General features: G+C 43.8%; 1 protein-coding gene across 1 annotated transcript in view; it reads left to right on the top strand.

Moving 5' to 3' along the window:
- The window catches only part of LOC139375770 (collagen, type VI, alpha 1), a 60,664-nt gene that overhangs the window by 16,490 nt on the left and 26,674 nt on the right, over positions 1-17,500 (top strand). The window contains exons 13-19 of the mRNA XM_071117601.1: positions 2,254-2,316; positions 2,421-2,483; positions 3,929-3,982; positions 4,075-4,110; positions 4,881-4,943; positions 5,560-5,622; positions 14,283-14,345. Of these exons, the coding sequence (XP_070973702.1) occupies positions 2,254-2,316; positions 2,421-2,483; positions 3,929-3,982; positions 4,075-4,110; positions 4,881-4,943; positions 5,560-5,622; positions 14,283-14,345 (405 nt within the window). The remainder of the gene's footprint in view (positions 1-2,253; positions 2,317-2,420; positions 2,484-3,928; positions 3,983-4,074; positions 4,111-4,880; positions 4,944-5,559; positions 5,623-14,282; positions 14,346-17,500) is intronic.

Below are 17,500 nucleotides of genomic sequence, written 5' to 3'. Positions count from 1 at the left end.
GTCTTGGCTGTGTGCTTAGGGTCATTGTCCTGTTGGAAGGTGAACCTTCACCCCAGTCTGAGGTCCTGAGCGCTCTGGAGCAGGTTTTCATCAAAGATCTCTCTGTACTTTGCTCCATTCATCTTTCCCTCGATCCTGACTAGTCCCAGTCCCTGCCACTGAAAAACATCCCCACATGATGCTGCCACCACCATGCTTCACTGTAGGGATGGTGCCAGGTTCCCTCCAGATGTGATGCTTGTCATTCAGGCCAGAGAGTTCAATCTTGGTTTCATCAGACCAGAGAATCTTGTTTCTCATAGTCTGAGACCTTTAGGTGCCTTTTGGCAAACTCCATGTGGGCTGTCGTGCCTTTTACTGAGGAGTGGCTTCCGTTTGGCCACTCTACCATAAAGACCTGATTGGTGGAGTGCTGCAGAGATGGTTGTCCTTCTGGAAGCTTCTCCCATCTCCACAGAGGAACTCTGGAGCTCTGTCGGAGTGACCATTGGGTACTTAGTCACCCCCCTGACCAAGGCCCTTCTCCCCCGATTGCTCAGTTTGGCCCGGACAGCCAGCTCTAGGAACAGTCTTGATGGTCCCAATGTCTCTGAGCTCTACGAACAACTTCTTCAACCTCATGGCTTGGTTTTTGCTCTGACCTGCACTGTCAACTGTGGGGCCTTATATAGACAGGTGTGCCTTTCCAAATCTTGTCCAATCAATTTAATTTACCACAGATGGACTCCAATCAAGTTGTAGAAACATCTTAAGGATGATCAATGGAAACATGATACACCAATTTTGAGTCTCATAGCAAAGGGTCTGAATACTTTTTTATTTTTATGAATGCCTAAAAAAAAAAAAATTAAATGCCTAAAAAAAAAAAAAAGCCTTAAAACCTGTTTTTGCTTTGTCATTATGGAGTATTGTGATGTCATTATGGGGTATTGTGATGTCATTATGGGATATTGTGATGTCATTATGGAGTATTGTGATGTCATTATGGGGTATTGTGATGTCATTATGGGGTATTGTGATGTCATTATGGGGTATTGTGATGTCATTATGGAGTATTGTGATGTCATTATGGGGTATTGTGATGTCATTATGGGGTATTGTGATGTCATTATGGGGTATTGTGATGTCATTATGGGGTATTGTGATGTCATTATGGGGTATTGTGATGTCATTATGGAGTATTGTGATGTCATTATGGGGTATTGTGATGTCATTATGGGGTATTGTGATGTCATTATGGAGTATTGTGATGTCATTATGGGGTATTGTGATGTCATTATGGAGTATTGTGATGTCATTATGGGGTATTGTGATGTCATTATGGGGTATTGTGATGTCATTATGGGGTATTGTGATGTCATTATGGGGTATTGTGATGTCATTATGGGGTATTGTGATGTCATTATGGAGTATTGTGATGTCATTATGGGGTATTGTGATGTCATTATGGAGTATTGTGATGTCATTATGGGGTATTGTGATGTCATTATTGGGTATTGTGATGTCATAAGGGAGTATTGTGATGTCATTATGGGGTATTGTGATGTCATTATGGGGTATTGTGATGTCATAAGGGAGTATTGTGTGTAGATTGATGATGACGTGTTATTATTATTAAGTCTGTAATGTAACAAAATGTGGAAAAAGTCAAGGGGTCTGAATACTTTCTGAATGAACTGTGTGTGTGTGTGTGTGTGTGTGTGTGTTTACAGTATGTATAGACTAATCACCCCAGAGGTTAGTTTATAAACATTCTGCTAACAGAGAATGTAAACACAGTTATTCTGATTAAGCAGCTTGGTCCACGACACACACACACACACAAACACACACACACACACACACACACACACACACACACACACACACACACACACACACACACACACACACACACACACACACACACACACACACACACACACACACACATTTTAGCCACATGTAGTTATGGGTGTAGGGGCCACTCACTGGGGCTGTATGCTCTGGTGGTTAACAAGTAGTAGAACTCTGTGATGTGGTGAAGCTCTGCTGTTTTTCATCGGGAAACCTCAGGGGCTCTAGAACACTTTGATGTTTGGGTTCTATATTCTGACTTTTGTGTTCTGTTGTTCTATGTTCCATTGTTCCATGTTCTATATTCTGACTTTTGTGTTCTGTTGTTCTATGTTCCATGTTTTGTATTCTGACTTCTGTGTTCTATTGTTCTATGTTCCATTGTTCTGTGTTTAAAGTAGCGTGTTCTGGTTGTAGGGCTCACAGGGAGACGGAGGTCCTAAGGGAGATCCTGGTCCATACGGAACCAAAGGAGCTAAGGTACAGTAAGATGACTTCCTGTTGTACTGTTGTTACCATGGTGACTTGAGCTGGGCGACATAGTTGTTAACATGATGATGTTGACAGTGTATTTTCTGTTTAAGGGAGATCAGGGGAAAGACGGAGAACCAGGACGACCCGGCAACTACGGACTGCCCGGAATCAAGGTACAGCTCTTAATTTGAGCCAGTTTGATGCAGGAAGATAATCTCACAGCAAGACGACATGTAAATTATTGTGGATTACAATTTTTGTTTTGTGTACATGAGTTAGTGTGTACATGTGTTAGTGTGTACATGTGTTAGTGTGTACATGTGTTAGTGTGTACATGAGTTAGTGTGTACATGTGTTAGTGTGTACATGTGTTAGTGTGTACATGAGTTAGTGTGTACATGTGTTAGTGTGTACATGTGTTAGTGTGTACATGAGTTAGTGTGTACATGAGTTAGTGTGTACATGTGTTAGTGTGTACATGTGTTAGTGTGTGTGTACATGTGTTAGTGTGTGTGTACATGTGTTAGCGTGTACATGTGTTAGTGTGTACATGTGTTAGTGTGTACATGAGTTAGTGTGTACATGTGTTAGTGTGTACATGAGTTAGTGTGTACATGTGTTAGTGTGTGTGTACATGAGTTAGTATGTGTGTACATGAGTTAGTGTGTACATGAGTTAGTGTGTACATGAGTTAGTGTGTGTGTACATGAGTTAGTGTGTACATGAGTTAGTGTGTGTGTACATGAGTTAGTGTGTACATGAGTTAGTGTGTACATGAGTTAGTGTGTGTGTACATGAGTTAGTGTGTACATGATTTAGTGTGTGTGTACATGAGTTAGTGTGTACATGAGTTAGTGTGTGTGTACATGAGTTAGTGTGTACATGAGTTAGTGTGTGTGTACATGAGTTAGTGTGTGTGTACATGAGTTAGTGTGTACATGTGTTAGTGTGTGTGTGTACATGAGTTAGTGTGTACATGAGTTAGTGTGTACATGAGTTAGTGTGTACATGAGTTAGTGTGTGTGTACATGAGTTAGTGTGTACATTAGTTAGTGTGTGTGTACATTAGTTAGTGTGTACATGAGTTAGTGTGTGTGTACATGAGTTAGTGTGTACATGAGTTAGTGTGTGTGTACATGAGTTAGTGTGTGTGTACATGAGTTAGTGTGTACATGTGTTAGTGTGTGTGTGTACATGAGTTAGTGTGTACATGAGTTAGTGTGTACATGAGTTAGTGTGTACATGAGTTAGTGTGTGTGTACATGAGTTAGTGTGTACATTAGTTAGTGTGTGTGTACATTAGTTAGTGTGTACATTAGTTAGTGTGTACATGAGTTAGTGTGTGTGTACATGAGTTAGTGTGTGTGTACATGAGTTAGTGTGTGTGTACATGAGTTAGTGTGTACATTAGTTAGTGTGTATGTACATTAGTTAGTGTGTACATTAGTTAGTGTGTACATGAGTTAGTGTATACATGTGTTAGTGTGGATGTGTACATTAGTTAGTGTGTACATTAGTTAGTGTGTACATTAATTAGTGTGTACATGAGTCAGTGTGGATGTGTGAGGACTACTGTGTATCAAGTCATATGTCATGTTATCATGTCATCTTCTGATAGGGTACACTGGGCCCAAAAGGAGCCAATGGGGACAAAGGACAGCGGGGTGATGATGTAAGTGACTCTAACTCCTGAGAATTATGGGAAGATACTGTTTACATTGAGGTGTTGATGATATCATGTGATATCTTCGTTGTGCATTTCAGGGAGCACCTGGACCGGACGGCCTCCGGGGAGACAAAGTATTCACACTTTACTACTACTACACTGTGTGTGTGTGTGTGTGTGTGTGTGTGGTCTGTGAGTGTGTGTGTGTGTGTGTGTGTGTGTGTGTGTGTAGTCTGTGAGTGTGTGTGTGTGTGTGTGTGTGTCTGGTGTGGGTGTGTGGTCTGTGTGTGTGTGTGTGTGTGTGTGTGTGTGTGTGTGTGTGTGTGTGTGTGTGTGTGTGTGTGTGTGTGTGTGTGTGTGTGTGTGTCTGTGTCTGTGTGTGTGTGTGTCTGTGTGTGTGTGTGTCTGTGTCTGTGTCTGTGTGTCTGTGTGTGGTCTGTGAGTGTGTGTGTGTGTGTGTGTGTGTGTGTGTGTGTGTGTGTGTGTGTGTGTGTGTGTGTGTGTGTGTGTGTGGTCTGTGAGTGTCTGTGTGTGTGTGTGTGTGTGTGTGTGTGTGTGTGTGTGTGTGTGTGTGTGTGTGTGTGTGTGTGGTCTTGTTCTTCTGTCCTGAAACCCCCAAACGTCCCCACTAGGGTAGTAAAACAAGAAACATTCTCCCTCGTGATGACATTTCTCACTACCTCATGAGGACAAAGTAACAGTAGGATTTAGGGTTAGGTTTACAACTAGGGTTAGGTTTAGGATTAGGATTAGGATTAGGATTAGGATTAGGGTTAGGTTTAGGATTAGGGTTAGGTTTACAACTAGGGTTAGGTTTAGGATTAGGGTTAGGTTTAGGATTAGGGTTAGGTTTAGGATTAGGATTTGTGTGTGTGTGTGTTGACTTCTGTCCATTCTCCTTCAGGGAACCCCAGGAGAGAAAGGAGAACAAGGAACCCGTGGAAACAGAGGACCAAGAGGAGATTTGGTGAGTGATGATAAGGGTGATGTTGATGGTGATGATGATGCTGGTGATGAGGGTGATGGTGATGATGATGCTGGTGATGATGGTGATGGTGGTGATGGTGATGATGCTGGTGATGCTGGTGATGGTGATGGTGATGATGATGCTGGTGATGATGGTGATGGTGGCGATGGTGATGATGATGATAGTGATGGTGGTGATGGTGATGATGATGATGGTGATGATGGTGATGGTGGTGGTGATGATGATGCTGGTGATGGGTGAGTGATGGTGAGTGATGATAAGGGTGATGTTGATGGTGATGATGATGCTGGTGATGAGGGTGATGGTGATGGTGGTGATGATGATGCTGGTGATGATGGTGATGGTGGTGATGGTGATGATGATGATAGTGATGGTGGTGATGGTGATGATGATGATGGTGATGATGGTGATGGTGGTGGTGATGATGATGCTGGTGATGGTGGTGGTGGTGATGATGGTGATGATGGTGGTGATGGTGATGGTGATGATGGTGGTGATGGTGATGGTGATGGTGATGATGTTGATGGTGATGGTGATGGTGATGGTAGTGATGATGATGAAGGTGTGTGTTGACGGATGTCTTCTGTCCCTTCAGGGTGACCCAGGACCTCGTGGAGATCAGGGCAGAGAGGGTTCATCTGGAGCCAATGGAGAGCCTGTACGTACCCCGGTTCTCGACCTCTGAAACTACACAACGTTTAAAACTCTTCATCAAGCATTTAAACTTGATACCCTTCATACCAGCATTCAATCATCAATAGTATTTAGTATCTCATATTTTAATTAGATCCCTGTTAGATAAAACAGCAGCTACTAATTAGATCCCCCATTAGATAAAACAGCAGCTACTAATTAGATCCCCCATTAGATAAAACAGCAGCTACTAATTAGATCCCCCATTAGATAAAACAGCAGCTACTAATTAAATCCCCCATTAGATAAAGCAGAAGCTACTAATTAGATCCCCCATTAGATAAAACAGCAGCTACTAATTAGATCCCCCATTAGATAAAGCAGAAGCTACTAATTAGATCCCCCATTAGATAAAACAGCAGCTACTAATTAGATCCCCCATTAGATAAAACAGAAGCTACTAATTAGATCCCCCATTAGATAAAACAGCAGCTACTAATTAAATCCCCCATTAGATAAAGCAGAAGCTACTAATTAGATCCCCCATTAGATAAAACAGCAGCTACTAATTAGATCCTCATTAGTTAATAACCTCTCTGGGATGTGTGGGATGGTAGCATCCCACCTGGCCAAAAGCCAGTGAAAATACAGAGCGCCAAATTCAAATAAATTACTATAAAAATCTAACTTTCATTAAATCACACATGTAAGATAGCAAATTAAATATACAAGTGTTGTGAATCCAGCCAACATGTCAGATTTCAAAAAGGCTTTTCGGCGAAAGCAAACGATGCTATTATCTGAGAGTAGCACCTCCATAAACAAAGAGAGAAAAGTATATTTCAACCCTAGAGGCGCGACACAAAACGCAGAAATCAAAATATAAATCATGCCTTACCTTAGATGAGCTTCTTTTGCTGGCACTCCAATATGTCCCATAAACATCACAAAGGGTCCTTTTGTTCGATTAATTCCGTCGATATCTATCCAACATGTCAATTTATTTAATCCAGAAAAACACCAGTTCCTACTTGCGCGACGTGACTACAAAATATCTCAAAAGTTACCTGTAAGTATTGTCCAAACATTTCAAACTACTTTTGTAATACAACTTTAGGTATTTTTTAACGTAAATAATCAATAAAATTGAAGACGGGATGATCTGTGTTCAATACAGGAGGAAAACAAAGTGGAGCTAGCTTTCAGGTCACGCGCCTCTAACAAAGAGTCCCCTTCACTCTAGCCTCTTTCTGAACAGTGTTACTTCTTCATTGCACAAAGGAAAAACCTCAACCAATTTCTAAAGACTGGTGACATCCAGTGGAAGCGATAGGAACTGCAAGAAGGTCCCTTTGAAATCTGGATTCCCAATGAAAACTCATTAAAAAGAGAGTGACCTCAAAAATAAAAAAATCTGAATGGTTAGTCCTCGGGGTTTCGCCTGCAAAATAAGTTCTGTTATACTCACAGAAAGGATTCAAACAGTTTTAGAAACTTCAGCGTGTTATGCATATCTTATCTTCTGGGGATGAGTAGCAGGCAGTTTAATTTGGGCATGCTTTTCATCCAAAAATCAGGATGCTGCCCCCTATCCTAGAAAAGTTTTAAAGAAGCAGCTACTAATTAGATCCTTATTAGATAAAACAGCAGCTACTAATTAGATCCCTATTAGATAAAACAGAAGCTACTAATTAGATCCCCATCAGATAAAGTAGAAGCAACTAATTATACCCCCATTAGATAAAGCAGTAGTTACTAATTAGATTCCCCCCATTAGATAAAGCAGCAGCTACTCATTAGATCCCCCATTAGATAAAGCAGTAACTACTCATTAGATCCCCCATTCGATAAAACAGTAACTACAAATTAGATCCCCCATTAGATAAAACAGCAGCTACTAATTAGATCCCCCATTAGATAAAGCAGTAGTTACTAATTATAACCCCATTAGATAAAGCAGCAGTTACTAATTAGATCCCCCATTAGATAAAGCAGTAGCTACTAATTAGATCCCCCATTAGATAAAGCAGCAGTTACTAATTAGATCCCTATTAGATAAAACAGAAGCTACTAATTAGATCCCCATCAGATAAAGTAGAAGCAACTAATTATACCCCCATTAGATAAAGCAGTAGTTACTAATTAGATTCCCCCCATTAGATAAAGCAGCAGCTACTCATTAGATCCCCCATTAGATAAAGCAGTAGCTACTAATTAGATCCCCCATTAGATGAAACAGCAGCTACTCATTAGATTCCCCCCATTCGATAAAGCAGTAGCTACTAATTAGATCCCCATTAGATAAAACAGCAGCTACTAATTAGATCCCCCATTAGATAAAGCAGCAGCTACTCATTAGATCCCCCATTAGATAAAGCAGTAACTACTCATTAGATCCCCCATTCGATAAAACAGTAACTACAAATTAGATCCCCCATTAGATAAAACAGCAGCTACTAATTAGATCCCCCATTAGATAAAGCAGTAGTTACTAATTATAACCCCATTAGATAAAGCAGCAGATACTAATTAGATCCCCCATTAGATAAAGCAGCAGCTACTAATTAGATCCCCCATTAGATAAAGCAGCATCTACTAATTACATCCCCCCCCCCCCCCATTAGATAAAGCAGCAGCCACTAATTAGATCACCATTAGATTCACTGTTCGATTTAGGGACCTTACAGATAGTTGTATTTTTGGGGTACAGAGATGAGGTGAGATGAGTATCCATTTTATATTTAGGCTGTAGCACATTAAAATTTGGAAAAAGTCCAGTGGTGTGAATACTCTGTATGTTGAAGAGGGTGGGCCTCAAGCTGCTCTCTATGTTGAAGAGGGTGGGCCTCAAGCTGCTCTCTATGTTGAAGAGGGTGGGCCTCAAGCTGCTCTCTATGTTGAAGAGGGTGGGCCTCAAGCTGCTCTCTATGTTGAAGAGGGTGGGCCTCAAGCTGCTCTCTATGTTGAAGAGGGTGGGCCTCAAGCTGCTCTCTATGTTGAAGAGGGTGGGCCTCAAGCTGCTCTCTATGTTGAAGAGGGTGGGCCTCAAGCTGCTCTCTATGTTGAAGAGGGTGGGCCTCAAGCTGCTCTCTATGTTGAAGAGGGTGGGCCTCAAGCTGCTCTCTATGTTGAAGAGGGTGGGCCTCAAGCTGCTCTCTATGTTGAAGAGGGTGGGCCTCAAGCTGCTCTCTATGTTGAAGAGGGTGGGCCTCAAGCTGCTCTCTATGTTGAAGAGGGTGGGCCTCAAGCTGCTCTGTATGTTGAAGAGGGTGGGCCTCAAGCTGCTCTGTATGTTGAAGAGGGTGGGCCTCAAGCTGCTCTGTATGTTGAAGAGGGTGGGCCTCAAGCTGCTCTGTATGTTGAAGAGGGTGGGCCTCAAGCTGCTCTCTATGTTGAAGAGGGTGGGCCTCAAGCTGCTCTCTATGTTGAAGAGGGTGGGCCTCAAGCTGCTCTCTATGTTGAAGAGGGTGGACCTCAAGCTGCTCTGTATGTTGAAGAGGGTGGGCCTCAAGCTGCTCTCTATGTTGAAGAGGGTGGGCCTCAAGCTGCTCTCTATGTTGAAGAGGGTGGGCCTCAAGCTGCTCTCTATGTTGAAGAGGGTGGGCCTCAAGCTGCTCTCTATGTTGAAGAGGGTGGGCCTCAAGCTGCTCTGTATGTTGAAGAGGGTGGGCCTCAAGCTGCTCTCTATGTTGAAGAGGGTGGGCCTCAAGCTGCTCTCTATGTTGAAGAGGGTGGGCCTCAAGCTGCTCTCTATGTTGAAGAGGGTGGGCCTCAAGCTGCTCTCTATGTTGAAGAGGGTGGGCCTCAAGCTGCTCTCTATGTTGAAGAGGGTGGGCCTCAAGCTGCTCTCTATGTTGAAGAGGGTGGGCCTCAAGCTGCTCTCTATGTTGAAGAGGGTGGGCCTCAAGCTGCTCTCTATGTTGAAGAGGGTGGGCCTCAAGCTGCTCTGTATGTTGAAGAGGGTGGGCCTCAAGCTGCTCTCTATGTTGAAGAGGGTGGGCGGCAAGCTGCTCTCTATGTTGAAGAGGGAGGGCCTCAAGCATCATTGTCTCACCCCCAGCCCTGAGGAAAGACATGTGGGTGTCTATTTGCATACTTGTTGTTTGTGTACATTGCTTTTTTTGTTTCCTTCCATTTGTATAGAAGACCCTCGTGCCAAATTGAGTCAAAAGCTTTTTTTTAAGTCAACAAAGCATGAGAAGACTTTGTCTGTTTTGGTTTGTTCGTCAGTAAGGGTATGCAGGGTGTATATTACGTGGTCTGTCGTACGGTATTTTGGTAAGATTTGCTCAGGACATTGTTTTCCCTGAGGAAATGTTGGAGTCTTCTGTTGATGATACTGCAGAGGATTTGTCTAAGGTTGCTGTTGACGCACATTCCTGAGTAATTATTGTGATCAAATGTGTCCTTACTTTTGTGGATTGGGGTGGCCAGACCTTAGTTCCAAATATTGGGGAAGATGCCAGAGCTGAGGATAATCTTGAAGAGTTTTAGAATAGCCAATTGTATTTTGTGGTATGTATATTTTATCATTTAGTTTAGAATAACATCAACACCTCAGGCCTTTTGGGGTTGGAGGGTTTGTACACTACATGACCAAAAGTATGTGGACACCTGCTCGAACAACATCTCATTCCAAAATCATGGGCAATATGGATTTGGTCCCCCCTTTGCTGCTATAACAGCCTCCACTCTTCTGGGAAGGCTTTCCACTAAATGTTGGAACATTGCTGCTATAACAGCCTCCACTCTTCTGGGAAGGCTTTCCACTAGATGTTGGAACATTGCTGCGGGGACTTGCTTCCATTCAGTCACAAGAGCATTAGTGAGGTCGGGGACTGATGTTGGGAGATTAGGCCTGGCTCGCAGTCGGCATTCCAATGCATCACAAAGGTGTTTGATGGGGTTGAGGTCAAGGTTCTGTGCAGGCCAGTCAAGTTATTCCATACCAATCTCGACAAAAGACAAACCATTTCTGTATGGACCTCGCTTTTTGCATGGGGGCATTGTTGAAACAGGAAAGTGCCTTCCCCAAACTGTTGCCACAAAGTTGGAAGTACAGAATCCTCTAGAATTCCATTGTATGTTGTAGTGTTAAGATTTCCCTTCACTGGAACTAAGGGGCCATGAAAACAGCCCCAGTTTGCACTATGCATTAGGGCTGGTAGCGTTCTCCTGGCATTTGCCAAACCCAGATTCATCCTTTGGACTGCCAGACAGTGAAGCGTGATTCATCACTCCAGAGATCATGTTTCCACTGCTCCAGAGTCCGATGGCAATGAGCTTTACACCACTCCAGCTTACTCTTGGGGTTGCGCATGGTGATCTTAGGCGTGTGTAAGGCTGCCCCCGACGAACAGTTCTTGTGTTGACGTTGCTTCCAGAGATCCTACTCTGCGTCCCACAAAGAAATGGCGGTTGGCGGTTGGAACCATGGCGGTTGGAACCAAAATGAACATTTGGACCGTGAAGCATGGAGGAGGAGGTGTGATGGTGTGGGGGTGCTTTGCTGGTGACACTCTCAGTGATTTCTTTAGAATTGAAGGCACACTTAACCAGCTTGGCTACCACAGCACTCTGCATCGACACGCCATCCCATCTGGTTTGTGCTTAGTGGGACTATCATTTGTTTTTCAACAGGACAATGACCCAACACCCCTCCAGGCTGTGTAAGGGCTATTTGATCTATAAGGAGAGTGATGGAGTGCTGCATCAGATGACCTGGCCTCCACAATCACCTGACCTCAACCTAATTGAGATGGTTTGGGATGAGTTGGACAGCAGAGTGAAGGAAAAGCAGCAAACAAGTGCTCAGCATATGAGGGAACTCCTTCAAGAGTATTGGAAAAGCATTCCAGGTGAAACTTGTTGAGAGAATGCCAAGAGTGTGCAAAGCTTTCATCAAGGCGAAGGGTGGCTACGTTGAAGAATCTAAAATATAAAACACTTTCTTGCTTACTACATGATTCCATGTGTGTTATTTCATAGTTTTGATGTCTTCACTATTATTCTACAATGTAGAAAATAGTAAAAAAAAACAAAATAAAGAAAAACCCTTGAATGAGCTGCAGCTTTCAAGAAGCCGGGACTTCTTGAACTTCCATCAAACAGGGAAAGTGTCAATACAGGACTAAGATCGAAAACAAATGATACATTATCAGATACACAGGCTACAACGCTCGTCGGATATGGCAGGGCTTGCAAACTATTACGGACTACAAAGGGAAGCACAGCCTCGAGCTGCACCATGACACGAGCCTACTAGACGAGCTACATGACTTCTATGCTCGCCTCCAGGCAATCAACACTGAAACATGCATGAGAGCACCAGCTGTTCTGGATGACTGTGATCACGCTCTCCATAGCCGCAGTGAGTAAGACCTTTAAACAGGTCAACATTCACAAGGCCGCAGGGCCAGACAGATGTACTCCAAGCATGCGCTGACCAACTGGCAAGTGTCTTCACTGACATTTTCAACCTGTCCCTGACCAAGTCTGTAATACCAACATGTTTCATGTGCCCATGAACACCAAGGTAACCTGCCTATATGAATACTGACCCGTAGCACTCACGTCTGTAGCCATGAAGTGCTTTGAAAGGCTGGTCATGGCTCACATAAACACCCACTCCAATTCACATACCACCCCAACAGATCCACAGATGATGCAGTCTCTATTGCACTCCACACTGCCCTTTCCCACCTGGACAAACGGAACACCTACGTAAGAATGCTATTCATTGACTACAGCTCAGCGTTCAACATCATAGTGCCCTCAAAGCTCATCACTAAGCTAAGGACCCTGGGACAAAACATCTCCCTCTGCAACTGGATCATGGACACCCTGACAGGCAACCCCCAGGTGGTAAGGGTAGGCAACAACACATCTGCCACACTGATCCTCAACACAGGGGCCGCTCATGGGTGGTGCTCAGTCCCCTCCTGTACTTCCTGTACACCCACGACTGCATGGCCAAGACAGCAACACCATCATTAAGTTTGCCAACGACACAACAGTGGTAGGCCTGATCACTGACAACGATGAGACATATAGGGAGGAGGTCAGAGACCTGGCTGTGTGGTGCCAGGACAACAACCTCTCCTCTCCCTCAACGTGATCAAGACAAAAGAGATGATCGTGGACTACAGGAAAAAGGAGCACCGAGTACGTCCCCATTCTCATCAACGGGGCTGTAGTGGAGCAGGTTGAGATCTTCAAGTTCCTTGATATCCACATCAACAACAAACTAGAATGGTCCAAACACACCAAGACAGTTGTGAAGAGAACACGATAATGCTTGTTCCCCCTCAACAGATTGAAAAGATTTGGCATGTGTCCTCAGATCCTCAAAAAGTTCTACAGCTGAACCATCGAGAGCATCCTGACTGGTTTCATCAATGCCTGGTATGGAAACTATTCAGCCAACCACAAGGCACTACAGAGGGTATTGTGTACAACCCAGTACATCTGGGGCCAAGCTTCCTGCCATCCAGGACCTCTATACCAGGTGGTGTCAGAGGAAGGCCCAGAAAATTGTCAAAGACTCCAGTCACCGAAGTCATAGACTGTTCTCTCTGCTACTGCACGGCAAGCAGCAACAGCCTCTACCCCCAAGCCATAAAACTGCTGAACAGCTAATCAATTGGCCACCCAGACAATTTGCATTGCCCCTCCCTTTTTTACGCTGCTGCTACTCTCTGTTATTATCTATGCATAGTCACTTTACTTCTACCTACATGTACCTCAACTACCTCGACTAACCGGTGCCCCCGCACATTGACTCTGTACCACCTGTATATAGCCTCGATACTGTTATCTGATTTTTGCTCTCAATTATTTATTTTTATATTTTCTTATTTATATTTATTTTCTTTCTTTTTTCTTTCTTCATTTTTTACTTCAGTTTATTTAGTAAATACTTTCTTAACACTGATTTTCCTTAACTGCATTGTTGGTTAAGGGCTTGTCAGTAAGCATTTCACAGTGAGGTCTACACCTGTTGGTTAAGGGCTGGTCAGTCAGCATTTCACTGTGAGGTCTACACCTGTTGGTTAAGGGCTTGTCAGTAAGCATTTCACTGTGAGGTCTACACCTGTTGGTTAAGGGCTTGTCAGTAAGCAGTTCACAGTGAGGTCTACACCTGTTGTATTTGGTGTATGTGACAAAACATGTGGAATAAGTCAAGGGGTGTGAATTCATTCTGAATGCACCGTATGCATTACTCTGACCATTTTTATCTCCATAATGCAACACTTTGAAAGGCTGTGGCCAACAATAGCGAACGACTTGACAACAGTGATCCGCTCGAACGCGCCCACTGCTTCCTACTTCCTGTCTACACTGTTTCTACTTCCTACTTCCTGTCTACACTGTTTCTGCGTCCTACTTCCTGTCTACACTGTTTCTGCTTCCTACTTCCTGTCTACACTGTTTCTGCTTCCTACTTCCTGTCTACACTGTTTCTGCTTCCTACTTCCTGTCTACACTGTTTCTGCTTCCTACTTCCTGTCTACACTGTTTCTGCTTCCTACTTCCTGTCTACACTGTTTCTGCTTCCTATGCTGTTACATAATTAAATGGTGTTATAATTACAAACTTTTACGACGATGTCTTAGGGCGGGCTATGTGTGTGTGTGCGTGTGTGTGTGTGTTGTAAGTCTAACAGTTTTGTTGTGTGTGTTTCAGGGTGATATCGGCAGGGCGGGGTCTCCAGGATACAGAGGAGATGAGGGCGCCCCTGGACCAGAGGTTGGGAAACTAATCAATCAATTTGTTTATCCATTCCGTCATCTAGTTAACACATGTATTTGTCTCACACACATTTATCACTAAGCTGGGAGTCTTATCACACATTTATCACTAAGCTGGGAGTCTTATCACACATGCATCACTAAGCTGGGAGTCTCATCACACCTGCATCACTAAGCTGGGAGTCTTATCACACCTGCATCACTAAGCTGGGAGTCTCATCACACCTGCATCACTAAGCTGGGAGTCTTATAACACATTTATCACTAAGCTGGGAGTCTCATCACACCTGCATCACTAAGCTGGGAGTCTTATAACACATTTATCACTAAGCTGGGAGTCTTATCACACATTTATCACTAAGCTGGGAGTCTCATCACACCTGCATCACTAAAATGGGAGTCTCATCACACATTTATCACTAAGCTGGGAGTCTCATCACACCTGCATCACTAAGCTGGGAGTCTTATCACACATTTATCACTAAGCTGGGAGTCTTATAACACATTTATCACTAAGCTGGGAGTCGTATAACACGTTTATCACTAAGCTGGGAGTCTCATCACACCTGCATCCCTAAGCTGGGAGTCTTATCACACCTGCATCACTAAGCTGGGAGTCTCATCACACATTTATAACTAAGCTGGGAGTCCTATAACACCTGCATCACTAAGCTGGGAGTCTTATCACACCTGCATCACTATGCATCACTAAGCTGGGAGTCTTATCACACCTGCATCACTAAGCTGGGAGTCTTATCACACATTCATCACTAAACTGGGAGTCTTATCACACATGCATCACTAAGCTGGGAGTCTCATCACACATTTATCACTAAGCTGGGAGTCTTATCACACCTGCATCACTAAGCTGGGAGTCTTATCACACATGCATCACTGAGCTGGGAGTCTTATAACACCTGCATCACTAAGCTGGGAGTCTTATCACACATGCATCACTAAGCTGGGAGTCTTATCACACCTGCATCACTAAGCTGGGAGTCTTATCACACCTGCATCAAATCAAATCAAATCAAATGTATTTATAAAGCCCTACTTACATCAGCTGATATCTCAAAGTGCTGTACAGAAACCCAGCCTAAAACCCCAAACAGCAAGCAATGCAGGTGTAGAAGCACGGTGGCTAGGAAAAACTCCCTAGAAAGGCCAAAACCTAGGAAGAAACCTAGAGAGGAACCAGGCTATTTGGGGTGGCTCTTCTGGCTGTGCCGGGTGGAGATTATAACAGAACATGGCCAAGATGTTCAAATGTTCATAAATGACCAGCATGGTCAAATAATAATAATCACAGGCAGAACAGTTGAAACTGGAGCAGCAGCACGGCCAGGTGGACTGGGGACAGCAAGGAGTCATCATGCCAGGTAGTCCTGAGGCATGGTCCTAGGGCTCAGGTCCTCCGAGAGAGAGAAAGAAAGAGAGAATTAGAGAGAGCATACTTAAAATCACACAGGACACCGGATAGGACAGGAGAAGTACTACAGATATAACAAACTGACCCTAGCCCCCCGACACATAAACTACTGCAGCATAAATACTGGAGGCTGAGACAGGAGGGGTCAGGAGACACTGTGACCCCATCCGATGATACCCCCGGACAGGGCCAAACAGGAAGGATATAACCCCACCCACTTTGCCAAAGCACAGCCCCCACACTACTAGAGGGATATCTTCAACCACCAACTTACCATCCTGAGACAAGGCCGAGTATAGCCCACAAAGATCTCCGCCACGGCACAACCCAAGGGGGAGAACCAACCCAGACAGGAAGATCACATCAGTGACTCAACCCACTCAAGTGACGCACCCCTCCTAGGGACTGCATGAAAGAGCACTAGTAAGCCAGTGACTCAGCCCCTGTAATAGGGTCAGAGGCAGAGAATCCCAGTGGAAAGAGGGGAACCGGCCAGGCAGAGAGAGCAAGGGCAGTTCGTTGCTCCAGAGCCTTTCCGTTCACCTTCACACTCCTGGGCCAGACTGCACTCAATCATATGACCCACTGAAGAGATGAGTCTTCAGTAAAGACTTAAAGGTTGAGACCGAGTTTGCGTCTCTCACATGGTTAGGCAGACCATTCCATAAAAATTGAGCTCTATAGGAGAAAGCCCTGCCTCCAGCTGTTTGCTTAGAAATTCTAGGGACAATTAGGAGGCCTGCGTCTTGTGACCGTAGCGTACGTATGTACGGCAGGACCAAATCAGAGAGATAGGTAGGACCAAGCCAATGTAATGCTTTATAGGTTAGCAGTAAAACCTTGAAATGAGCCCTTGCCACTGGAGTAATATGATCACATTTTTTGGTTCTAGTCAGGATTCTAGCAGCCGTATTTAGCACTAACTGAAGTTTATTTAGTGCTTTATCCGGGTAGCCGGAAAGTAGAGCATTGCAGTAGTCTAACCTAGAAGTTATGTGGTGATCGATGGTATCAAAAGCAGCACTAAGGTTTAGGACACGAGGACAGATGCAGAGCCTCGGTCTGATGCCATTAAAAGGTAATTTACCACCTTCACAAGTGCAGTCTCAGTGCTATGATGGGGTCTAAAACCAGACTGAAGCATTTCGTATACATTGTTTGTCTTCAGGAAGGCAGTGAGTTGCTGCGCAAACAGCCTTTTCTAAAATTTTTGAGAGGAATGGGAGATTCGATATAAGCCGATAGTTTTTTATATTTTCTGGGTCAAAGTTTGGCTTTTTCAAGAGAGGCTTTATTACTGCCACTTTTAGTGAGTTTGGTACACATCTGGTGGATATAGAGCCATTTATTATATTCAACATAGGAGGAACAAGCACAGGAAGCAGCACTTTCAGTAGTTTAGTTGGAATAGGGTCCAGTATGCAGCTTGACGGTTTAGAGGCCATGATTATTTTCATCATTGTGTCAAGAGATATAGTACTAAAACACTTGAGTGTCTCTCTTGATCCTAGGTCCTGGCAGAGTTGTGCAGGCTCAGGACAACTGAGCTTTGAAGGAATACGCAGATTTAAAGAGGAATCCGTAATTTGCTTTCTAATAATCATGATCTTTTCCTCAAAGAAGTTAATGAATTTATTACTGCTGAAGTGAAAGCCATCCTCTCTTGGGGAATGCTGTTTTTTAGTTAGCTTTGCGACAGTATCAAAAAGGAATTTCGGATTGTT

The sequence above is a fragment of the Oncorhynchus clarkii genome, chromosome 20 (genome assembly GCF_045791955.1).
Source record: "Oncorhynchus clarkii lewisi isolate Uvic-CL-2024 chromosome 20, UVic_Ocla_1.0, whole genome shotgun sequence".
Classification (NCBI taxonomy): Eukaryota; Metazoa; Chordata; class Actinopteri; order Salmoniformes; family Salmonidae; genus Oncorhynchus; species Oncorhynchus clarkii.
The sequence above is the reverse complement of the archived record's forward strand: the minus strand, read 5'-3'. Positions and strand labels throughout refer to the sequence as shown.